This window comes from Callithrix jacchus, chromosome 2 (genome assembly GCF_049354715.1).
Source record: "Callithrix jacchus isolate 240 chromosome 2, calJac240_pri, whole genome shotgun sequence".
Classification (NCBI taxonomy): domain Eukaryota; kingdom Metazoa; phylum Chordata; class Mammalia; order Primates; family Cebidae; genus Callithrix; species Callithrix jacchus.
Genome location: NC_133503.1, coordinates 82,238,959 through 82,255,910, shown reverse-complemented (window position 1 = coordinate 82,255,910; position 16,952 = coordinate 82,238,959). Strand labels below are relative to the sequence as shown.

The following is a 16,952-nucleotide window of genomic DNA, read 5'->3' as shown; positions in this document are numbered from 1 at the left end:
CCCAGCTAATTTTTATATTTTTAGTAGAGACGGGGTTTCACCATGTTGATCAGGATGGTCTCGATTTCTTGACCTCGTGATCCACCCACCTCGGCCTCCCAAAGTGCTGGGATTATAGGCGTGAGCCACCGCGCCTGGCCTTTTTTTTTTTTTTTGAGATGAACTCTTGCTCTGTCACCAGGCTGGAGAGCAGTGGCACCATCTTGGCTCACCGCAACCTCCTTCTCCCGGGTTCAAGCAACTCTCCTGTCTCAGCCTCCCAAGTTGCTGGGACTACAGGTATGTGCCACCACACCCAGCTAATTTTTGTATTTTTGGTAGAGATGGGGTTTCACCATGTTGGCCAGGATAGTTTCAATCTCTTGACTTTATGATTCCCCTGCCTCGGCTGTCCAAAGTGCTGGGATTAAAGGCATGAGCTACCGCACCCCACCTCCTTTTTTAATTTTTTTATTTTTAAATGGAAGCTTCACACATTTGCATTATACTTGCACAGGGATCATGCTAATCTTCTCTGTATCATTCCAATTTTAGTGTATGTATAGCCAAAGGGAGCACTATAATTAGACTTAGACTAAAAGAGTTTTGTTTGTAAAAGAGGTTAATATCATCATTCTCTGCACATGGCTTTCCACCTCAGGTGAGCTGAGACCATACCATTGTAATAACCTTACAATCCCTGCTACCTGAGCTTGGTACCTGAGCTGACAGTCACAGCCTTGTGGTGACTCCCGGCATGACCTGCAAGCTCCATCCTGCTCTGCTCCTCTCCAAGCCCAAGAATGCATAGCTGGAGCTCCTTTCTCTTTTGGAGATCTCAGGGGCAGAGGAAACGGCAGCAGGCACATGGGCCAGAGGCCTTCAGATAAAAGCCCTGCATTTTTCAAAAGAGTTTTGGGGCCTAGACTTCAAGAAAAGGATGAGGTTTCCCTTCACTATTTCCCAACTGTCAGTGAAAGTCACCTCTCCCACGTGCTCCCACCTCTCCTTTTCCTGCTGCCATCCCGCCTGTCCTCCGTAGCCTCCCTGCTCCCCCATGGGTCCTCCTGGATACACCTCCCTGACTTACATTAAGGAAAAATACACACATAAATTAATGATCTTATTTTCAACTAGATGTCTTTTGTGAGTAGTATACAGCTTCTAAGAAACCATACTTCGCCGGGTGCAGTGGCTCACACCTGTAATCCCAGGACTTTGGGAGGCTGAGGCGGGTGGATCACGAGGTCAAGAGATCGAGACCATCCTGGTCAACATGGTGAAACCCCATCTCTACTAAAAACACAAAAAATTAGCTGGGCATGGTGGTGCACGCCTGTAATCCCAGCTACTCGGGAGGCTGAGGCAGGAGAATTGCCTGAACCCAGGAGGCGGAGGTTGCAGTGAGCCAAGATTGCGCCATTGCATTCCAGCCTGGGTAACAAGAGTGAAACTCCATCTCAAAAAAAAAAAAAGAAACTGTACTTCATGCCCTGGTTCCTCTCTTTTTAATTCTAAGTCACTATTCCAGAGACTCTGTGTCCCTTAGGGTTCTTCAGAATCAGTAATAGAAGCTGATTCTGGCATAAGCAGAAAAGGACAGTACTGAAAACATTTTGGGTAGCTCACAGAATCATAGGAGGGAAAAAGTCCAAGGTCAAAAGAGGCTACATAGTGGGGTCTAATAACATGTCTAAGCAGGTCATTGCTGCTGCCAAGGAGAAGGAGACTCTCCAGCTGCCACCCTCACCAGCACATAGGATATAGCTGTTGTCCCCATTGCCTTTTTTTTTTCTTTTCCAGAGACAGAGGCTTGCTCTGTCATCCAGGTTGGAGTACAGTGGCGTGATCTCTGCTCACTGCAACTTCTGCCTCCCAGGTTCAAGCAATTCTCCTGCCTCAGCCTCCCAAGTAGCTGGGATTACAGGTACATACCACCACACCTGGTTAATTTATATTTTTATATATATATATATATATATATTTTTTTTTTAATTTTTAGTAGAGACAGGGTTTCACCATGTTGGTCAGGCTGGTCTCGAACTCCTGACCTCAAGTGACCCACCCACCTCGGCCTCCCAAAGGGCTGAGATTACAGGTATGAGTCACCGCCTCCAGTCCCGACTGCCTTTTGAAACAGGATGTGGCTACCAGAATGGATGCACCTCTCTTCCATTGCTTAGAGTGACTGGCTCCAGAGTCAAAATCTGGAGCCAGGAGTGGTGGCTCACACCTGTAATCCCAGCACTGGGAGGCCGAGGCGACTGGATTGCTTGAGCTGAGCAGTTCAAGGCCAGCCCAGGTAACATGATGAGATGCTTGTCTCTGAAAAAAAATACGAAAAAATAGCTGGTCCGGATGGTGTGGAGGTTGCAGTAAGCCAAGATCATGCCACTGCACTGTCCTGCCGGGGTGACAGAGGAAGATCATGTCTCAAAAAAAAAAGAAAAAAAAAAAGAATCTGGAGTTGGTGCACCTGATTGGCCAAACCTAGGCCTGCAAAAGAAATAGGCAGTTGATCTGGTGGATGGCTTTTTAGCATCTAGAGTGGGAGGGGGACCCTGTTTCTTACTGAGACTTAAATGGTGAGGAATTCCTTAAACATGGGAGGGTCAGCAGCCAAAAAAATTGCAACTGTCTCCTCTAGGTAGGAAGCATCTGGTGTTTTGTTCAGATCTGGGTCACAGCTTTATTTCATGTAACTTAGAAAAATATTCTAAACTAGAGTTCGTTGGCCTCTCTTTCCTTCTGTTGTTAAAATACAAAAGATACACTTGGACAATTTCTTCTACCAGGTTATTTTAGTGAGGTAAAATTTCTGATATTAAAACCCCATAATTTTTTATAGTTTGTTTTCTTTTGCAAGTTTACATTGTTGCTTTTGAAATATAACTATGGGGCAAGTATTTTCATAGTAAGCTTAGCTACAGCTTATCTCCAAGATTCTAATCGGATTCATATTCTAAGCTAATATTTACAGTTTTGAAATTTTCAAAATTTATTTTCTATTTTCCTCTTGCCTTTCCTCTTTTAAGCTGGACTGTTAAGCTTTTTTAAAGTGTATGGCTTGTATCACTATAAGATAGAAAAAGAGAAGAAAGAAGTCAGAACAAGACAGAAATATAGGGAAAAGTGTGTGTATATGTGTTTAACTGAATCCTAGGTTAGCAAGAAATTTTTTTTTTAGTGAAACAAACATCAGTTTATCCAGATGGCATCATTTCTCAGGCAAATAGAAGAATCAGTCTGGTGATAGCTACTCTGTATTTGTTTACTCATTAGAAAGTTCACTGTTTATCCTGTGAAATCTCAAAACCTTAGTCTGCTTTGCTGATGTCCTATTTATTCTACATGTCTTTAATGAGTAAGGGATTTGAGCTGTCACTGTTTCCAATTAAACGTCCCCTCTCACCATTTCCTGTGGCTGTATGGTGAAGTACACTACATTTACTGAATAATTTTGCATCCCATTTCTGCCCCAAAATCCTTAAATAAAATTGATGAGAGAGACTCAGTGTAGGAATTAGGTACCTTTTGATTATTAGACAACTGTCAATTATAAAATAGACTGGATTCCAGAGATATTTTCCTGGATAGAGGAGAAGTTGTTTTAGTTAAGGTAACAGGGATAAGTGAAGGAGAGAGCATTGCTGGTGGAGAGAGGAGGTAATTTGTGTAATCTTCTTTCAGTTTCAGAAATTCATAGCTTAAGGTGCTGCTGAAGGCTGTTTTTGCTGCCTCCTAAGAAGGCAAATGTCTCCGGCCTCCTCAAGCCAGAGGGTGCAGGAAGAAGCTGGCCTTGGTGGCAAGGGGAGACCAGCCAGATGGTGGGGCAACGAGACAAGAGTGGGGTGGGGTGAGGGTGCTAATTAGCTATTCTTGCCTCACCAGGAACCAGTGACAAGCAGATGGCTGCACACTTAATGCCGCCCTTTTTCTGTCTAGCAGGCAGCAGTGGTTGATCTTGTGGTCATGTAGAAAGCACGTTTTTTTCTTCCTCTTCAAAATGTGGATGTGGTGTAGGGACATACAAAGGGAAGATCTAGATTAAAATATTATGTGTATCTAAGAAAAATAGATCTTACCTCCTTCCATTTTTTGCAATAACTAGGTGCCTGTTAATAGTTTCACAACATCAACTGAAAGTGATTTATTCTTTCTATTACAAAAGTCAATTCAAACTAATCAAACTGTTTCTGGATATGTAAGAAATAATCACTAAAACAATACAACTGGCTATGAAATCCAAACTGAAGCCATAGCTTCTTGTGTTTGGAGAGAAGCTGGGTTACTAACAACGCAGGTCTTTCCTTGCATACCCTGTTAGTTTCTGTGTCTTGATCATTTAATAATTTCTCTGGGGCTGACTATAATAATAGTAACTGAAAATTTGTTAAATTGAATCAAGCTATAGTAAGTCAGTCACTACATATACTATTCAATATTTATGTAAATATTGATTTCATGTCAAGATAAACATGAGTGAGCATGGCAAAGTAAAACAGTTAACATTTTGAAAATGCAATGTGTAATAGGCACTGATTTTTTCAGTATTAATATAAGACTTTATGGGCTGCCGGGCGCAGTGGCTCACTCCTGTAATCCCAGCACTTTGGGAGGCCGAGGAGGGTGGATCACGAGGTCAAGAGATCGAGACCATTCTGGTCAACATGGTGAAACCCCGTCTCTACTAAAAATACAAAAATTAGCTGGGCATGGTGGTGCACGCCTGTAGTCCCAGCTACTTGGGAGGCTGAGGCAGGAGAATTGCTTGAACCCAGGAGGCGGAGGTTGTGGTGAGCCGAGATTGTGCCATTGCACTCCAGTCAGGGTTACAACAGCGAAACTCCATCTCAAAAAAAAAAAAAAAAAAAAAAGACTTTATGGGCTAAATTAAATAGTTGCTTTCAAAATTGGGAAGCAAGGATCCTAATATCTATTTTTGTAGAGGAAGACAAAGGAGTAGATATTTACTGAGTACTACCCATGTATCAGATAGCCTTGGCATACATTAACATCTTCAATTATTTCAACTCCCTATAAGGTAGTTCTTTCTCTGCTTTTTATAGATGAAAAAATGAAGGTTTGCAGGTGTTAAGTAACTTGCTAGGGGTCATAAACAGAGTGACTGAGCAGGATTTGCACTTGGGTATGCTTGTCCTACTGTCTTATGCTGTCTTGCTTTTATTTACCTGATCTCCAAAACCTCATTATTCCCTCAAAAGCTCCCAGTTTAATTTGTCTAGTGATTGGTCAAATTAGCCCACTCTACCTCCAAAGCAGTCTTCATACCTTTTCTTGCTCCCAGCCCAAAGGGTAGAATGAGATCTGTAACCAGACGTTTTTTTTTTTTTTTTTTTTTTTCTGAGACAGAGTTTTGGTCTGTCCCCTAGTCTGGAGTGCAGTGGCTGATCTCAGCTCACTGCAACCTGCAACCTCCACCTTCTGGGTTCAAGCAGTTCTCCTACCTTGGTTTCCTGAGTAGCTAGGATGATAGACACACGCCCCCATGCCCAGCTAATTTTTGTACTTTTAGTAGAGACAGGGTTTCACCAGGTTGGCTAGGCTGGCCTCGAACTCCTGACCTCATTATCCACCTGCTTTAACCTCCCAAAGTGCTGGGATTACAGGTGTGAGGCACCATGCCCTGTCCAGATTTTCAATGGCTTAACTTTCCTATATTCAGATCATTTTTGGACTTTGAAAGACTAAGGGAAGTGAGATGATGTATGGATCTAGCACAGAGCAATAATTCTGTTCCTAATGTTCAATTCTGTAACCTCCTTTTACCAAATTCCCAAACCGTTACATTCATGTTTTGCCTCTTAATATGCGATGCAGGTATCTTATTAGCTGAACATCTTTGTTTTTTTTGAGACAGAGTCTTACTCTGTTGCCCAGGCTGGAGTGCAATTGTGTGATCTTGGTTCACTGCAACCTCTGCCTCCTAGGTGCAAGCAATTCTCCTGCCTCAGCCAGGCACCTGCCACCATGCCTGGCTAATTTTTGCATTTTTAGTAGAGACCAGGTTTCACCATCTTGGCCAGGCTGGTCTTGAACTCCTGACCTCCTGACCACCTGCCTCGGCCTCTCAAAGTGTTGGGATTACAGGCATGAGCCACCACACCTGGCCTTAGCTGAACATCTTTCAGCTCTAGTAATATGTCAAATGTTAACTAGATTCCATCTGAAGCAGCTGCTACATCCATGGCTCTCTCTCTCAGTGCTTAGCACACTACACACAGTATTTATAAAGTATGCATTTTAATTAAGTGGTTGATTTCCTCCAGTTTCTTCATCAGTTGTCATGACCAGTGGATGAAGCATGTGACACCACACAGTAAACTTGAAACTGAAATAGTCAGGTGGTATTTAGAGAGAATAAGTCTTACATTTGATGTTATTTGCTATATTTGATACTATCGTAACATGAATAGAGATATATGTTCACTAAAATAAATATTATAGATCCATTTTGCATTTTCAGACAAATAATAGGAAATTATATATTCCACATATAATTATTATAAAGAATTGCTTTGAAAAGTTTCAAAAGTATGGATCTCTTAATTCATGTCCATTAGGGTGTTTTACTCAAAGGAAGTATGCACAAGTATCTCTTTGATATGGTAGATTCATTATGAGAAATGAGAAACTGGTGAAAGATCCGGGTACTTAGATCTTCCATTGTTCTATATTGGTTCTACTTGCATATGGGCACTGGCAGACAGAAAGATGACATCATAGCACCATTGCATTGTCCCCCAGGGACATTCTGCTGCCTTAAAGAGTCATGATTTAGTTGAAAAGATAAACTAAAAAGCAACATGTTGGGTTCCAAATGACTGCCATGGTAGTTCATAGGAAGAATGGCATCTTAATTCTCTGTAGTGAAGCAGATATTTTGATTCACTGTAATTTAAAAAATAAAAATGGTGGACTCACCCCTGTAACTTCATGACTTCCCTTTTCCTTGTGACAATAGAGAATTAGTTTCTCCATCCTTCACTTTGAGATCAACCCAACTTAAATCTGTTAAAGGAAGTATACAGTAAATGAAAGTAACTAAGAAGTTACGGTTGGAGAAATGAAACCAATATCTTATAAATGACAATAGGTTCCTGAAAACCTTATGAAGAAGTTGATTCAGATTACCAGAGGTGATTTTTCCAAATGAATGCCACAGTAACTACTAAAGTTTTCTCTTTTTTTTTTGAGACCAAGTCTTGCTCTGCCCAGGCTAGAGTGCAGTGGCACAATCTCAGCTTACTGCAACCTCTGCCTCCTGTGTTCAAGCAATTCTCCGGCCTCAGCCTCCTGAGTAGCTGCGATTACAGACAAGTGCCATCACGTCCAACTAATTTTGTATTTTTAGCAGAGATGGTGTTTTTCCATGTTGGTCAGGCTGGTCTTGAAAACTCCCAATCTCAGGTGATCTGCCTGCCTTGGCTTCCCAAAGTGCTGGGATTACAGGTGTGAACCACTACTCCTAGCCCTATTTTTTAATTTTTTTTGAGACAGTTTTGCTATTGTCGGCTAAGCTGGAGTGCAGTGGCATGATCTTGGCTCATTGCAACCTCTACCTCTTGGGGTCAAGTGATTCTGTAGCCTCAGCCTCCTGAGTAGCTGAGATTATAAGTGCCCACTATTATGCGTGACTAATTTTTGTATTTTTAGTAGAGACAGGGTTTCACTATGTTGGCCAGGCTGGTCTCGAACTCCTGACCTTAGGCGATCCACCCACCTTGGCCTTCCAAAATGCTGGGATTACAGGTGTGAGCCACCACTCCTGGCCTTTTTTTTTTTTTTTCAATAGAGTTGGGGGGGTCTCACCATATTGCCAAGGCTGGTCTTGAACTCCTGAGCTCAAGCCATCCTCCCACCTTGGCCTCCCAAAGTGCCGGAATTACAGGTGTGAGCTACCATGTCTGGCTTAGGAAATTGCTCAATGACTCCTTCTAATCAATTCTCAATGCTGTAGGAAATCACTGTTCTGATTTCTGGTTTTTTTTTTTTTGAGACAGAGTTTCGCTCTTGTTACCCAGGCTGGAGTGCAATGGCGTGATCTCAGCTCACCGCAACCTCCGCCTCCTGGGTTCAGGCAATTCTCCTGCCTCAGCCTCCTGAGTAGCTGGGATTACAGGCACGCACCACCATGCCCAGCTAATTTTTTTGTATTTTTAGTAGAGACGGGGTTTCACCATGTTGACCAGGATGGTCTCGATTTCTTGACCTCGTGATCCACCTGCCTCGGCCTCCCAAAGTGCTGGGATTACAGGCTTGAGCCACTGCGCCCAGCAATTTCTTTCACCATAAATTAGAATTACTTGTTCTGAAACTTATATAAATAAATCTTACAGGATGTATTCTTTTTTTTTTTTTTTTTTTCCCAGGATCATAGACAGAGGCTAACTAATCCTGCCTCAGGTTTATTTGTACAAATAGCACAGGAGGACCCCAGCCCCATGCAGATGGCAGCCCCAGGGGAGTTACACCAGTCCTTCTGTCCTCACATTGGCAGACAAAGATATCTATTCTGAAGCCTTTATAGGGGCCTGGGCACCTTTGAGAGCCTGAGCTGGAACTGAAACTGGGTTTGATCCTTGGCCTTGGCCTTGACCTTGACCTTTGGCTGGCAGAGCCTGAGCCCCTTGGCAATGCGTGCCTGAGCACGCTTCCCAAGCTTGGGGTGGGCAATGTAGGCAAGTCGATCGAGCTTGCGGCTGACACCCTTTGGGATCTTGGGCTTAACCTCCTTGGGCTTTACGAGGGCCTTGATGGCCTCGGCACGTGCACTCATGGCCTTGGCATTGTTGGCCTGCATCTTCTTTAGGCCCTTCTTGTTGTGCTTCTTGGCAAAGTGTATGTTCCTCAGGAACTTGGGGTCCACCCCCTTAAGAGACTCGTATCTTTGTGATCGGGGTTTCTTGATACCATTTCTGTGCCATTTTCGGGACTGGTTGTGTGTGGTGTGATTCTTGGACTTGGCCATGTCTGCACCCAAGCTGCGGTTCCCGAAGCTCCTAGGACCGGAAGAGAAAGGAGCCGCCAGGATGTATTCTTTATTACCTGGCTTCTATTGCTCAATATAACATTTATGAGATTCACCCATGTGGTTGGAGTACCTGCCATTCCTTTTTTTAAATTGATAAATAGTACTTATACCACAATCTATTTTTCTAGTCTCCTGTTGATGAACATTTGGAGCTTTTTCAGTTTTAGCTATGTAGGGAGTAAAAATTTCCTCTACTCTTAGGTTCTGTAGCTGGGCCTGAGAATTAAACTGACCTGAGACATTTCTTTGTGGCACCAACTCACTGCAACCTCAGAGTGAAATCACTGCAACCTCCACCTCCCAGGTTCAAGCATTTCTCTGCCTCAACCTCCAGAGTAGCTAATATTACAGACGTCAGTCACCGAGGCTGGCTAATTTTTGTATTTTTAGTAGAGATGGGGTTTCACCATGTTGGTCAGGCTGGTCTTGAACTCCTGACCTCGTGATCCGCTGTCTCAGCCTCCCAAAGTGCTAGGATTACAAGTGTGAGCCACTGCATCTGGCTGAGAGCCTTTTCTATATCTGCTATAATTTCCAATTGGCTTCAGCTCAAAATAATCAATACGCCAAAGTGACATATTCTGGGGTGGCATATCCTGAACCCTTTTAGCTATTATGAGTAAAGCTACTATAAACTTCTCGTTCTAGTCTTTTAGTGTACATATGCTTTCATTTGTCTTGGGAGTGGAATTGCTGGACTGCAGGACCTATTTTTAACTTTATAAACTGTCAATTTCTTTTTTGTATTTTAGTAGAGATGGAGTTTCATCATGTTGGTCAGGCTGGAGAACTGTCAAACAATTTCTTAAGTGGTTGTTCTATTTTACACCATCATCAACAATATATAAAAGTTTCAGTTGCTCCTGTACTCAATATATATGTAAATTGGAGAGGTCCCTATTTACTTTTCAGTGTCATCTCTTTTCAGAGACTTTAACACAATATACTTTGTAGCATTAAATTCCAAGTATGTGGGCAACCAAATCCTGAATAATTCTTGCCCGGTTATCAATATAAATTTTCAACATACATAAATACAAATATTTCATGCAAAATACAGTCATCTAATTTTATGTGATAGTTTTATTCTTGAAAAACTTATAAAGCTAATTTGTGTTGTTCAAATCATTAACTGAATGAATCTTCCCTTACTTCCATGTCCAGTTCAAATTGTCCTTTTGCAGAATCTTCTATCATGTTTTCCGGAACTGAAGCGGTTCCTCCGTTAAATTTCAGCAGTTTCAGTGATTTGACACTTGTCATCAATCCCTTGGGTCTTCGTAATTTATGGCATCACTGCTTACTCTATTATTTACATGTACACATTTTATTTCCACACAAAAAAACTAATACATCACCTTCACTGAGGGAAGGAACTACATTTTATAATATCTTATACTTAAACAAGAACAATAACAGCAAAAACCCTCCTAAGCCAGGTATGGCGGCTCACACCTATAATCCCAGCTCTTTGGAAGCCAAGGTGGGACAACTGTCTGAGCCCAGGAGTTGGAGATCAGCCTAAGCAACATGGCAAGACCTCATTTCTTTTTAAATCTGAAAAAAAAAAAAAAAAAAAAAAATTCAATCAGCCAGTGCAGTGCCTTGCACATAGGAAGTACTCTATCATTTCCTGCTTCATTGGTTTTCTATTTTTGTTTTGCTTTAGACAAGGCATAACTATTTTTTGTTTGTTTGTTTTGAGACAGAGTTTTGCTTTTGTTGCCCAGGCTGGAGTGCAATGGCATGATCTCAGCTCACTGCAACCTCCGCCTCCTGGGTTCAAGCGATTCTCCTGCATCAGCCTCCTGAGTAGCTGGGATTACAGGCATGCGCCACCATGCCTGGCTAATTTTGTATTTTTTTTTAGTAGAGACGGGGTTTCCCCATGTTGGTCAGGCTGGTCTCGAACTCCCGACCTCAGGTGATCTGCCTGTTGTACTGGCCCGAGCATAGAAAGTCAACACTAAGACAAAAGTATGCCAAATTGCAGGGTCTTTATTGTCGGCGACCACGGAGGACTCGTATCTCTCCAACCTGTGGCGTCGAAAGGAGGGTGTCAAGACCTTTTATTCCCGTAAAAATCACCTTGGGAGTGAGGGTAAGGGGAGGGGTGGGGGATGAGGGTCTTCAGACATTCCGAGCACCAGTGGATTCTGTAAATCACCTGCTGGGCGGAGATGAGAGTGAGGGGCTCCAGACATTCCAGTGGATTCCTGGGTGAAGATGAGGGTGAGAGGCTCCAGACACTCCGAGGGCCAGGGGACTTTTTAACATTCTGGTTGTTACTTAAGTGGTTCACAAAAGTCAAGATTAGCATTCCTTTACACATTGTCTGGGTAGGGTGGTGATCAGAGTCCTTAATTACTTATTCACATTTAAATTATAAAGAGCAGTTTCAACAGAAAGTTAAAGTATAATTGAAGTAAGCAGTTTTATAGAGCTTTTTACCATATCACATGGCCACCTTGGCCTCCCAAAGTGTTGGGATTACTGATGTAAGCCATTGCGTCTGGCCTGCCAGGCATAACTGTTATGACGGCTTAAGTAATTTAATTTTTTAAAATTATATGGTAATTTTCTCAATTTTCCATTTTTCTTGACTAATGTAAACCAGGCCTAAGTTAAGATTATTGACTAAGATACACTTCTCTTATCACTTTACAAATTCCTAGTTTAAAGCACCTCTTGTTTGGTGTGGTTTGAAATAAAAAGCACACCAAAAGGAATTAGAGATTCTGTCTGGGGTTTCCCTCTGATTCTCCCTCGGGGCTGTGGGTTGCTATTTACAACCCTCCACAAGGTTCTAAGTCCATTTGCCAGTTCCTGGAGGCTGATATTTTCAGAAGCCCGGCTCAGAGATCATCTTGTCTGCTCCCTCCTCCTGCACACAGAAACTTGCCCCATCCTTGACATGCCTACACCACTTTGTTTATGTCTGTTTAGTATTTCACACTTTGAGGCATAATTATTATATACATGTTTGCCTGCACGTAGCTGAACCATTGAGCTTCTCCAAGGAGGGATCATGTATCTTAGTGATTCCTTGCTTGGCATGTAGTAAGTGTTCAACAAATGTTCGTTGAATAAATGCACAGATTAATGAGTGAGTAAATAATTAGGTATCCTAATCCTTTAAAGTATATCTTTTTTTTTTGAGACAGTTTTGCTCTTGCTGTCCAGGCTGGAGTACAGTGGTGTTATCTCGGCTCACTGCAACCTTTGCCTCCCGGGTTCAAGTGATTTTCCTGCCTCAGTCTCCCGAGTAGCTGGGATTATAGGTGCTCACCACTATGCTCAGCTAATTTTTGTATTTTTAGTAGAGACAGGGTTTCACCATATCGGCCAGGCTGTCTTGAACTCCTGACCTCAGGTGATCCGCTTGCCTGGCCTCTCAAAGTACTGGGATTACAGGTGTGAGCCACAGCACTTGGCCATTCACCCTTATTTTTTTAAAAAAATTTAAAAATTTTTGTTCTTCTCAGAATTCAAAACCCCTATCTATTAAAGAGGTAGGCAGGAGTGGTGGCTCACACCTCTAATCCCAGCACTTTGGGAGGGGTAGGCAGTGGATCACAAGAAGTCAGGAGTTCAAGACCAGCCTGGCAAACATGGTAAAATCTCATCTCTACTAAGAATACAAAAATTATCCAGGAGTCGTTGTGCGTGCCTGTAATCACAGCTACTCAGGAGGCTGAGGCAGAATAGCATGAACCCAGGAGGTGGAGGCTGCAGTGAGCCGAGATCGTACCATCACACTTTAGCCTGGGTGACAGAACAAGACTCCATCTCAAAAACACCCAGCAAAACAATTTTGAGCAGTGTATGATCTTCAGGTGGCTGTGCTATAAGAACAATCCTCTTAAAGATGGTAAATATACTTTAAAACTCCAAAGCTTTTTTTTAACACAAAAATCAAAATCAGACTTGGAAGACATTCTGGATAGTCACTCAACCTTCTAAAACATGAAGCCTACACTTTAAAAATAACTGGAAAAAGTATCAAGTTTGTAAAATATATTTAGTCAAACAACCTGTTCCAGGAGAAGATCATGTGTTTAGTTATTTCTTCATTCATCCATTCAGCAAACTTATATTGAAGAGATACCATTTAGCAATTTTTGTTTCATTTTGTGTCACAGTCCTAGCTATCCTATTTGTTTGCAATGTATACTCAACTACCTGCTGGCTGTCATTCCCCTCTCCTGAGACAAAAGTGGGCTACTGCTAAGCTTTCAGCCTCTCTCCTCCCCCTTCCTTCTCACCCCATCCTAGTGGCCTCTTCTCCCCAGATGTCTTATGTATCCTATATTTTTGTCCTGGATACAAATGAAATACATAAAGTAGCACAAATGTCAATTAAGTTCTTTACATGTAGTGAGGTAGTTGTGTATTTGCTGGAGTACAGATGAGGGAAAAGACGGCATTGGCATGTTAAGGCTTGGTGGGGATATACATGGTCTAACCAATAATCAGGACATGCGCCCTGACAAGTAAGTGAAGGTGTATAGTAAGAACAAAGGAGGATATTTGAAATCACCACTATCCTAGTAAATGCAGAAATGTTGTCACCAAACTTACAAATTTGTTACTTCTAATTCATTGTGGAAAATTCTGGAGGGATAAGATTTCAGGAATTATTTGAATAAAGGGAGCTGGACTAATTTAGAATGAGAATACAGAAGGCCATAATCCAGGTTCAGCATTAGGTATGGGAAAAACCTAGAGAATAAGGAAGGGGTATATTTTGTAAAATGCCAGACCAAAAATGTGCACAATTGCCTAATTTTTTGTTTCTTTGTTTTTATGGTGGTTGCTTTTGAGACAGAGTTTCACTCTTATTGCCCAGGCTGGACTGCAATGGCGTGATTTCGGCTCACGGCAACCTCTACCTCCCCAAATCAAGAGATTCTTCTGCCTCAGCCTCCAGAGTAGCTGGGATTACAGGCGCCTGCCACCAGCCAGGCTAATTTTTTGTATTTTTAGTAGAGACAGGGTTTCACCATATTGGCCAGGCTGGTCTCAAACTCCTGGCTTCAAATGATCCACCTGCCTTGTCCTCCCAAAGTGCTGGGATTACAAGGGTGTGCCTGGCCACAATTACCTAATTCTTTTTTTTTTTGAGATGGAGTCTTGCTGTCACCTAGGCTGGAGTGCAGTGGCACGATCTTGGCTAACTGCAACCTCTGCCTCAAGGTTCAAATGATTCTCCTGCCTCAGCCTCTTGAGTAGCTGGGATTACATGTGCCTGCTACCACACCCAGCTACTTTTTGTATTTTTAGTAGAGACCAGTTTCACCATGTTTGTCGGGCTGGTTTTGAACTCCTGACCTCGTGATCCTCCTGCCTCGGCCGCCCAAAGCACTGGGATTATAGGCGTGAGTCATGGCGCTTGGCACAACTACCTAATTCTAAGGCTTCAAGATTTTCTATTCTTTCTCTTTGCTTTTGACACATGATTACTATAAGTAACTATTATGATACAAGAGTTACTATTTAGCCTTCACATGTTATATGTCTGACACCATGCATATATTGTTTTTTTTTTTGAGATGGAGTTTCACTCTTGTTACCCAGGCTGGAGTGCAATAGCATGATCTCGGCTCCGCCTCCTGGGTTCAGGCAATTCTCCTGCCTTAGCCTCCTGAGTAGCTGGGATTACAGGCACGCGCCACCATGCCCAGCTAATTTTTTGTATTTTTAGTAGAGGCAGGGTTTCACCATGTTGACCAAGATGGTCTTGATCTCTTGACCTCCTGATTCACCCGCCTCGGCTATTTTTTTTTTTTAAAGATAGGATCTCGCTGTCACCCAGGGTGGAGTGCAGTGGCGTGATCTCAGCTCACTGCAACCTCTGCCTCTGAGGTTCAAGCGATTATCCAGTCTCAGCGTCCAGAGTAGCTGGGACTACAGGTGCGTGCCACCTTGCCCAATTAATTTTTGTATTTTTAGTAGAGACTGGGTTTCACCATGTTGACCAGGCTGGTCTTGAATTCCTGATCTCAATTGATCTGCCTGCCTCGGCCTCCCAGAGTGCTGGGATTATAGGCATGAGCCACCACACCTGGCTGGTTTTCTCATCAGTAATTTAGATTTTAAGGATCCTTTTAAGATTACCTGAATTCTTATACTCGAAGCTTTTCAATTCTTTAATTCTCAACGAGGTTAAGAGAGGAGGTATTTCAGAAAACCGGATACGAAATAAAACAATTAATAAGGAGATGTCATCATTCAGAGTGCCAGAAATTCATCTGGGATGAATATGCAGCTCCCGGTGCTCTTCACTAATTCCTATGTACATGACTTGATTAATAGTTAAAGAATATCCTGGTCCCCATTTCTGCCATTTTTAAAGTAAGTAACCATAATTACAGAAGCGTTTCTAATAGGTAGTGAGGTGGCCATCTAGGGTATACTTAAGGGCCAGACTTGAGTCAATTAGAACCCTGGCACCTGTCAAACGCAGTCCTGTCTGTCGCCTGCTGAGCAGTCTACAGAAAGTGCATCTATGACATGGATGAATTTTTGTTTGCTTTTATTTATTTATTTTTCTTTTTAACTTTTTAAATATGGAGTCTCTCTGTCACCCAGGCTGGAGTGCAATGGTGCCATCTCGGCTCACTGCAACCTCCTCCTCCCGGGTTTAAGCGATTCTTTCACCTCAGCCTCCCAGATAGCTGGTATTACAAGCACACGCCATCATGCCCTGCTAATTTTTGTATTTTTGTGGAACCGGGGTTCACCATACTGGCCAGGATGGTCTGGAACTCCTGAACTCAGGTGATCCTCCCGCCTCGGCTTCCTAAAAGTGCTGGGATTACAGGCGTGAGCCAACTGCCTCCGCCCGGATGATTTTTCAAATAGAAACAATCCAGTTTCCCACATCACAGAGCGGTTGTGTGGATAGGAAATGAAAAGCCTAGTGCTGGCACTCAGTCCCAATAAACATTAGCCTAAAAATTAGAAACTTTTCGAAGAGCACCTGGGGTGGCTGAAGCTCGGTTCAGCCGTTAGAACTAGCTGCCATAGACATTTTGGGGGCCTCTTTTTAAAAGCAAAAAAAAAAAAAAAAAAATTCATCTTAAATTTTCTTAAGTTCAGATTTTTATGCATCTGATTTTAACGGAATCAGTATGAAACGGCTTGCGCTCCTAGCTACTCACCGTCATATGTTAATCGTATCATTTCTGAGATGTTTTTGATTTTACAAATCCTTAAATTACTAAGAAACCAATGGATGAGGAACAGCCCATCAAGACCGGTAGCAAATGACTTAAAATTAGGGTTGCTGGTTTTTCTGTGATAATTAATCTGTCAGGTTCAAGACGCACAGATCTCAATTTTATGGGAAGAAGGTGCATGATACACTTTTCCATCGGACAGAAGAAAAAAGGCTGGTATTTGGAACCTGCAAGCCGTGCATTTTGAACCTCGGACTCAGGCGCCTATTACGTAATTCCACAGCGGCCCGGCCTCCAGGCCGTTTCCCGAGCCCTCCAGCGGGGCGGGGGATACGGTTACCTACCACGCCCGCAGTCGCTCCGGCCTCTTAAGAGTTTCGCGTGTGGCTTTTAAGGACGTTTATATTTGAATTTCCCTGAACCGCCGAGTGTGGGCAGTGGCGCAGATCCGCCCCGGAAACCTCCGGGCTTCTTCCCGCCATTCGGAGGCCCAGCCCCTCCAGGGGACCCCGCGGGGCGGCGGGAGGGCCCGCAGGGCGCTGGGACCAGGGCTGCGCGGATGGGCGGTCCCGGGCGTCCTTCATTAGCACCCAGAGTCCCGTCCCTGCCCCGCCCAGCTAGGCGTGCCGAGCGGACGGTTGCTCGAGGGCCAGATTTTAAATTTACAGGCTCGGCCCCCGAGCCGCCGAAGCGCGCTGCTCGCTCCCCATTGGCCGATGGAGGTCACGTGGAGGCGC

At 43.2% G+C, this 16,952-nt stretch overlaps 1 protein-coding gene and 1 non-coding gene across 4 annotated transcripts; both read right to left on the bottom strand.

Annotated features, from left to right (window-relative positions):
* Positions 1–455: 455 nt before the first annotated feature.
* Positions 456–558, bottom strand: LOC118151880 (U6 spliceosomal RNA). The gene has a single exon (XR_004740282.1). It is a non-coding gene; the product is annotated as a U6 spliceosomal RNA (small nuclear RNA).
* An 861-nt stretch (positions 559–1,419) lies between these two features.
* On the bottom strand, positions 1,420–16,907 carry LOC144581404 (large ribosomal subunit protein eL29-like). 3 transcript variants are annotated; one of them, XR_013532094.1, is made up of 3 exons: positions 16,560–16,907; positions 6,925–7,011; positions 1,420–6,331 (listed from the first exon to the last, which is right to left on the bottom strand). XR_013532094.1 is itself a non-coding variant. In XM_078364949.1 (2 exons), exon 2 carries the CDS (start codon positions 8,969–8,971, stop codon positions 8,525–8,527), a length of 447 nt encoding a protein of 148 aa, XP_078221075.1. In that variant the 5' UTR covers positions 8,972–10,591; positions 16,560–16,907; the 3' UTR covers positions 7,049–8,524. The 3 variants fall into 3 exon arrangements, 1 of the variants encoding a protein (XP_078221075.1); XR_013532093.1 differs by having other exon boundaries at positions 1,420–7,011; XM_078364949.1 differs by lacking the exons at positions 1,420–6,331; positions 6,925–7,011 and adding an exon at positions 7,049–10,591.
* Between the last annotated feature and the right edge of the window lie 45 nt (positions 16,908–16,952).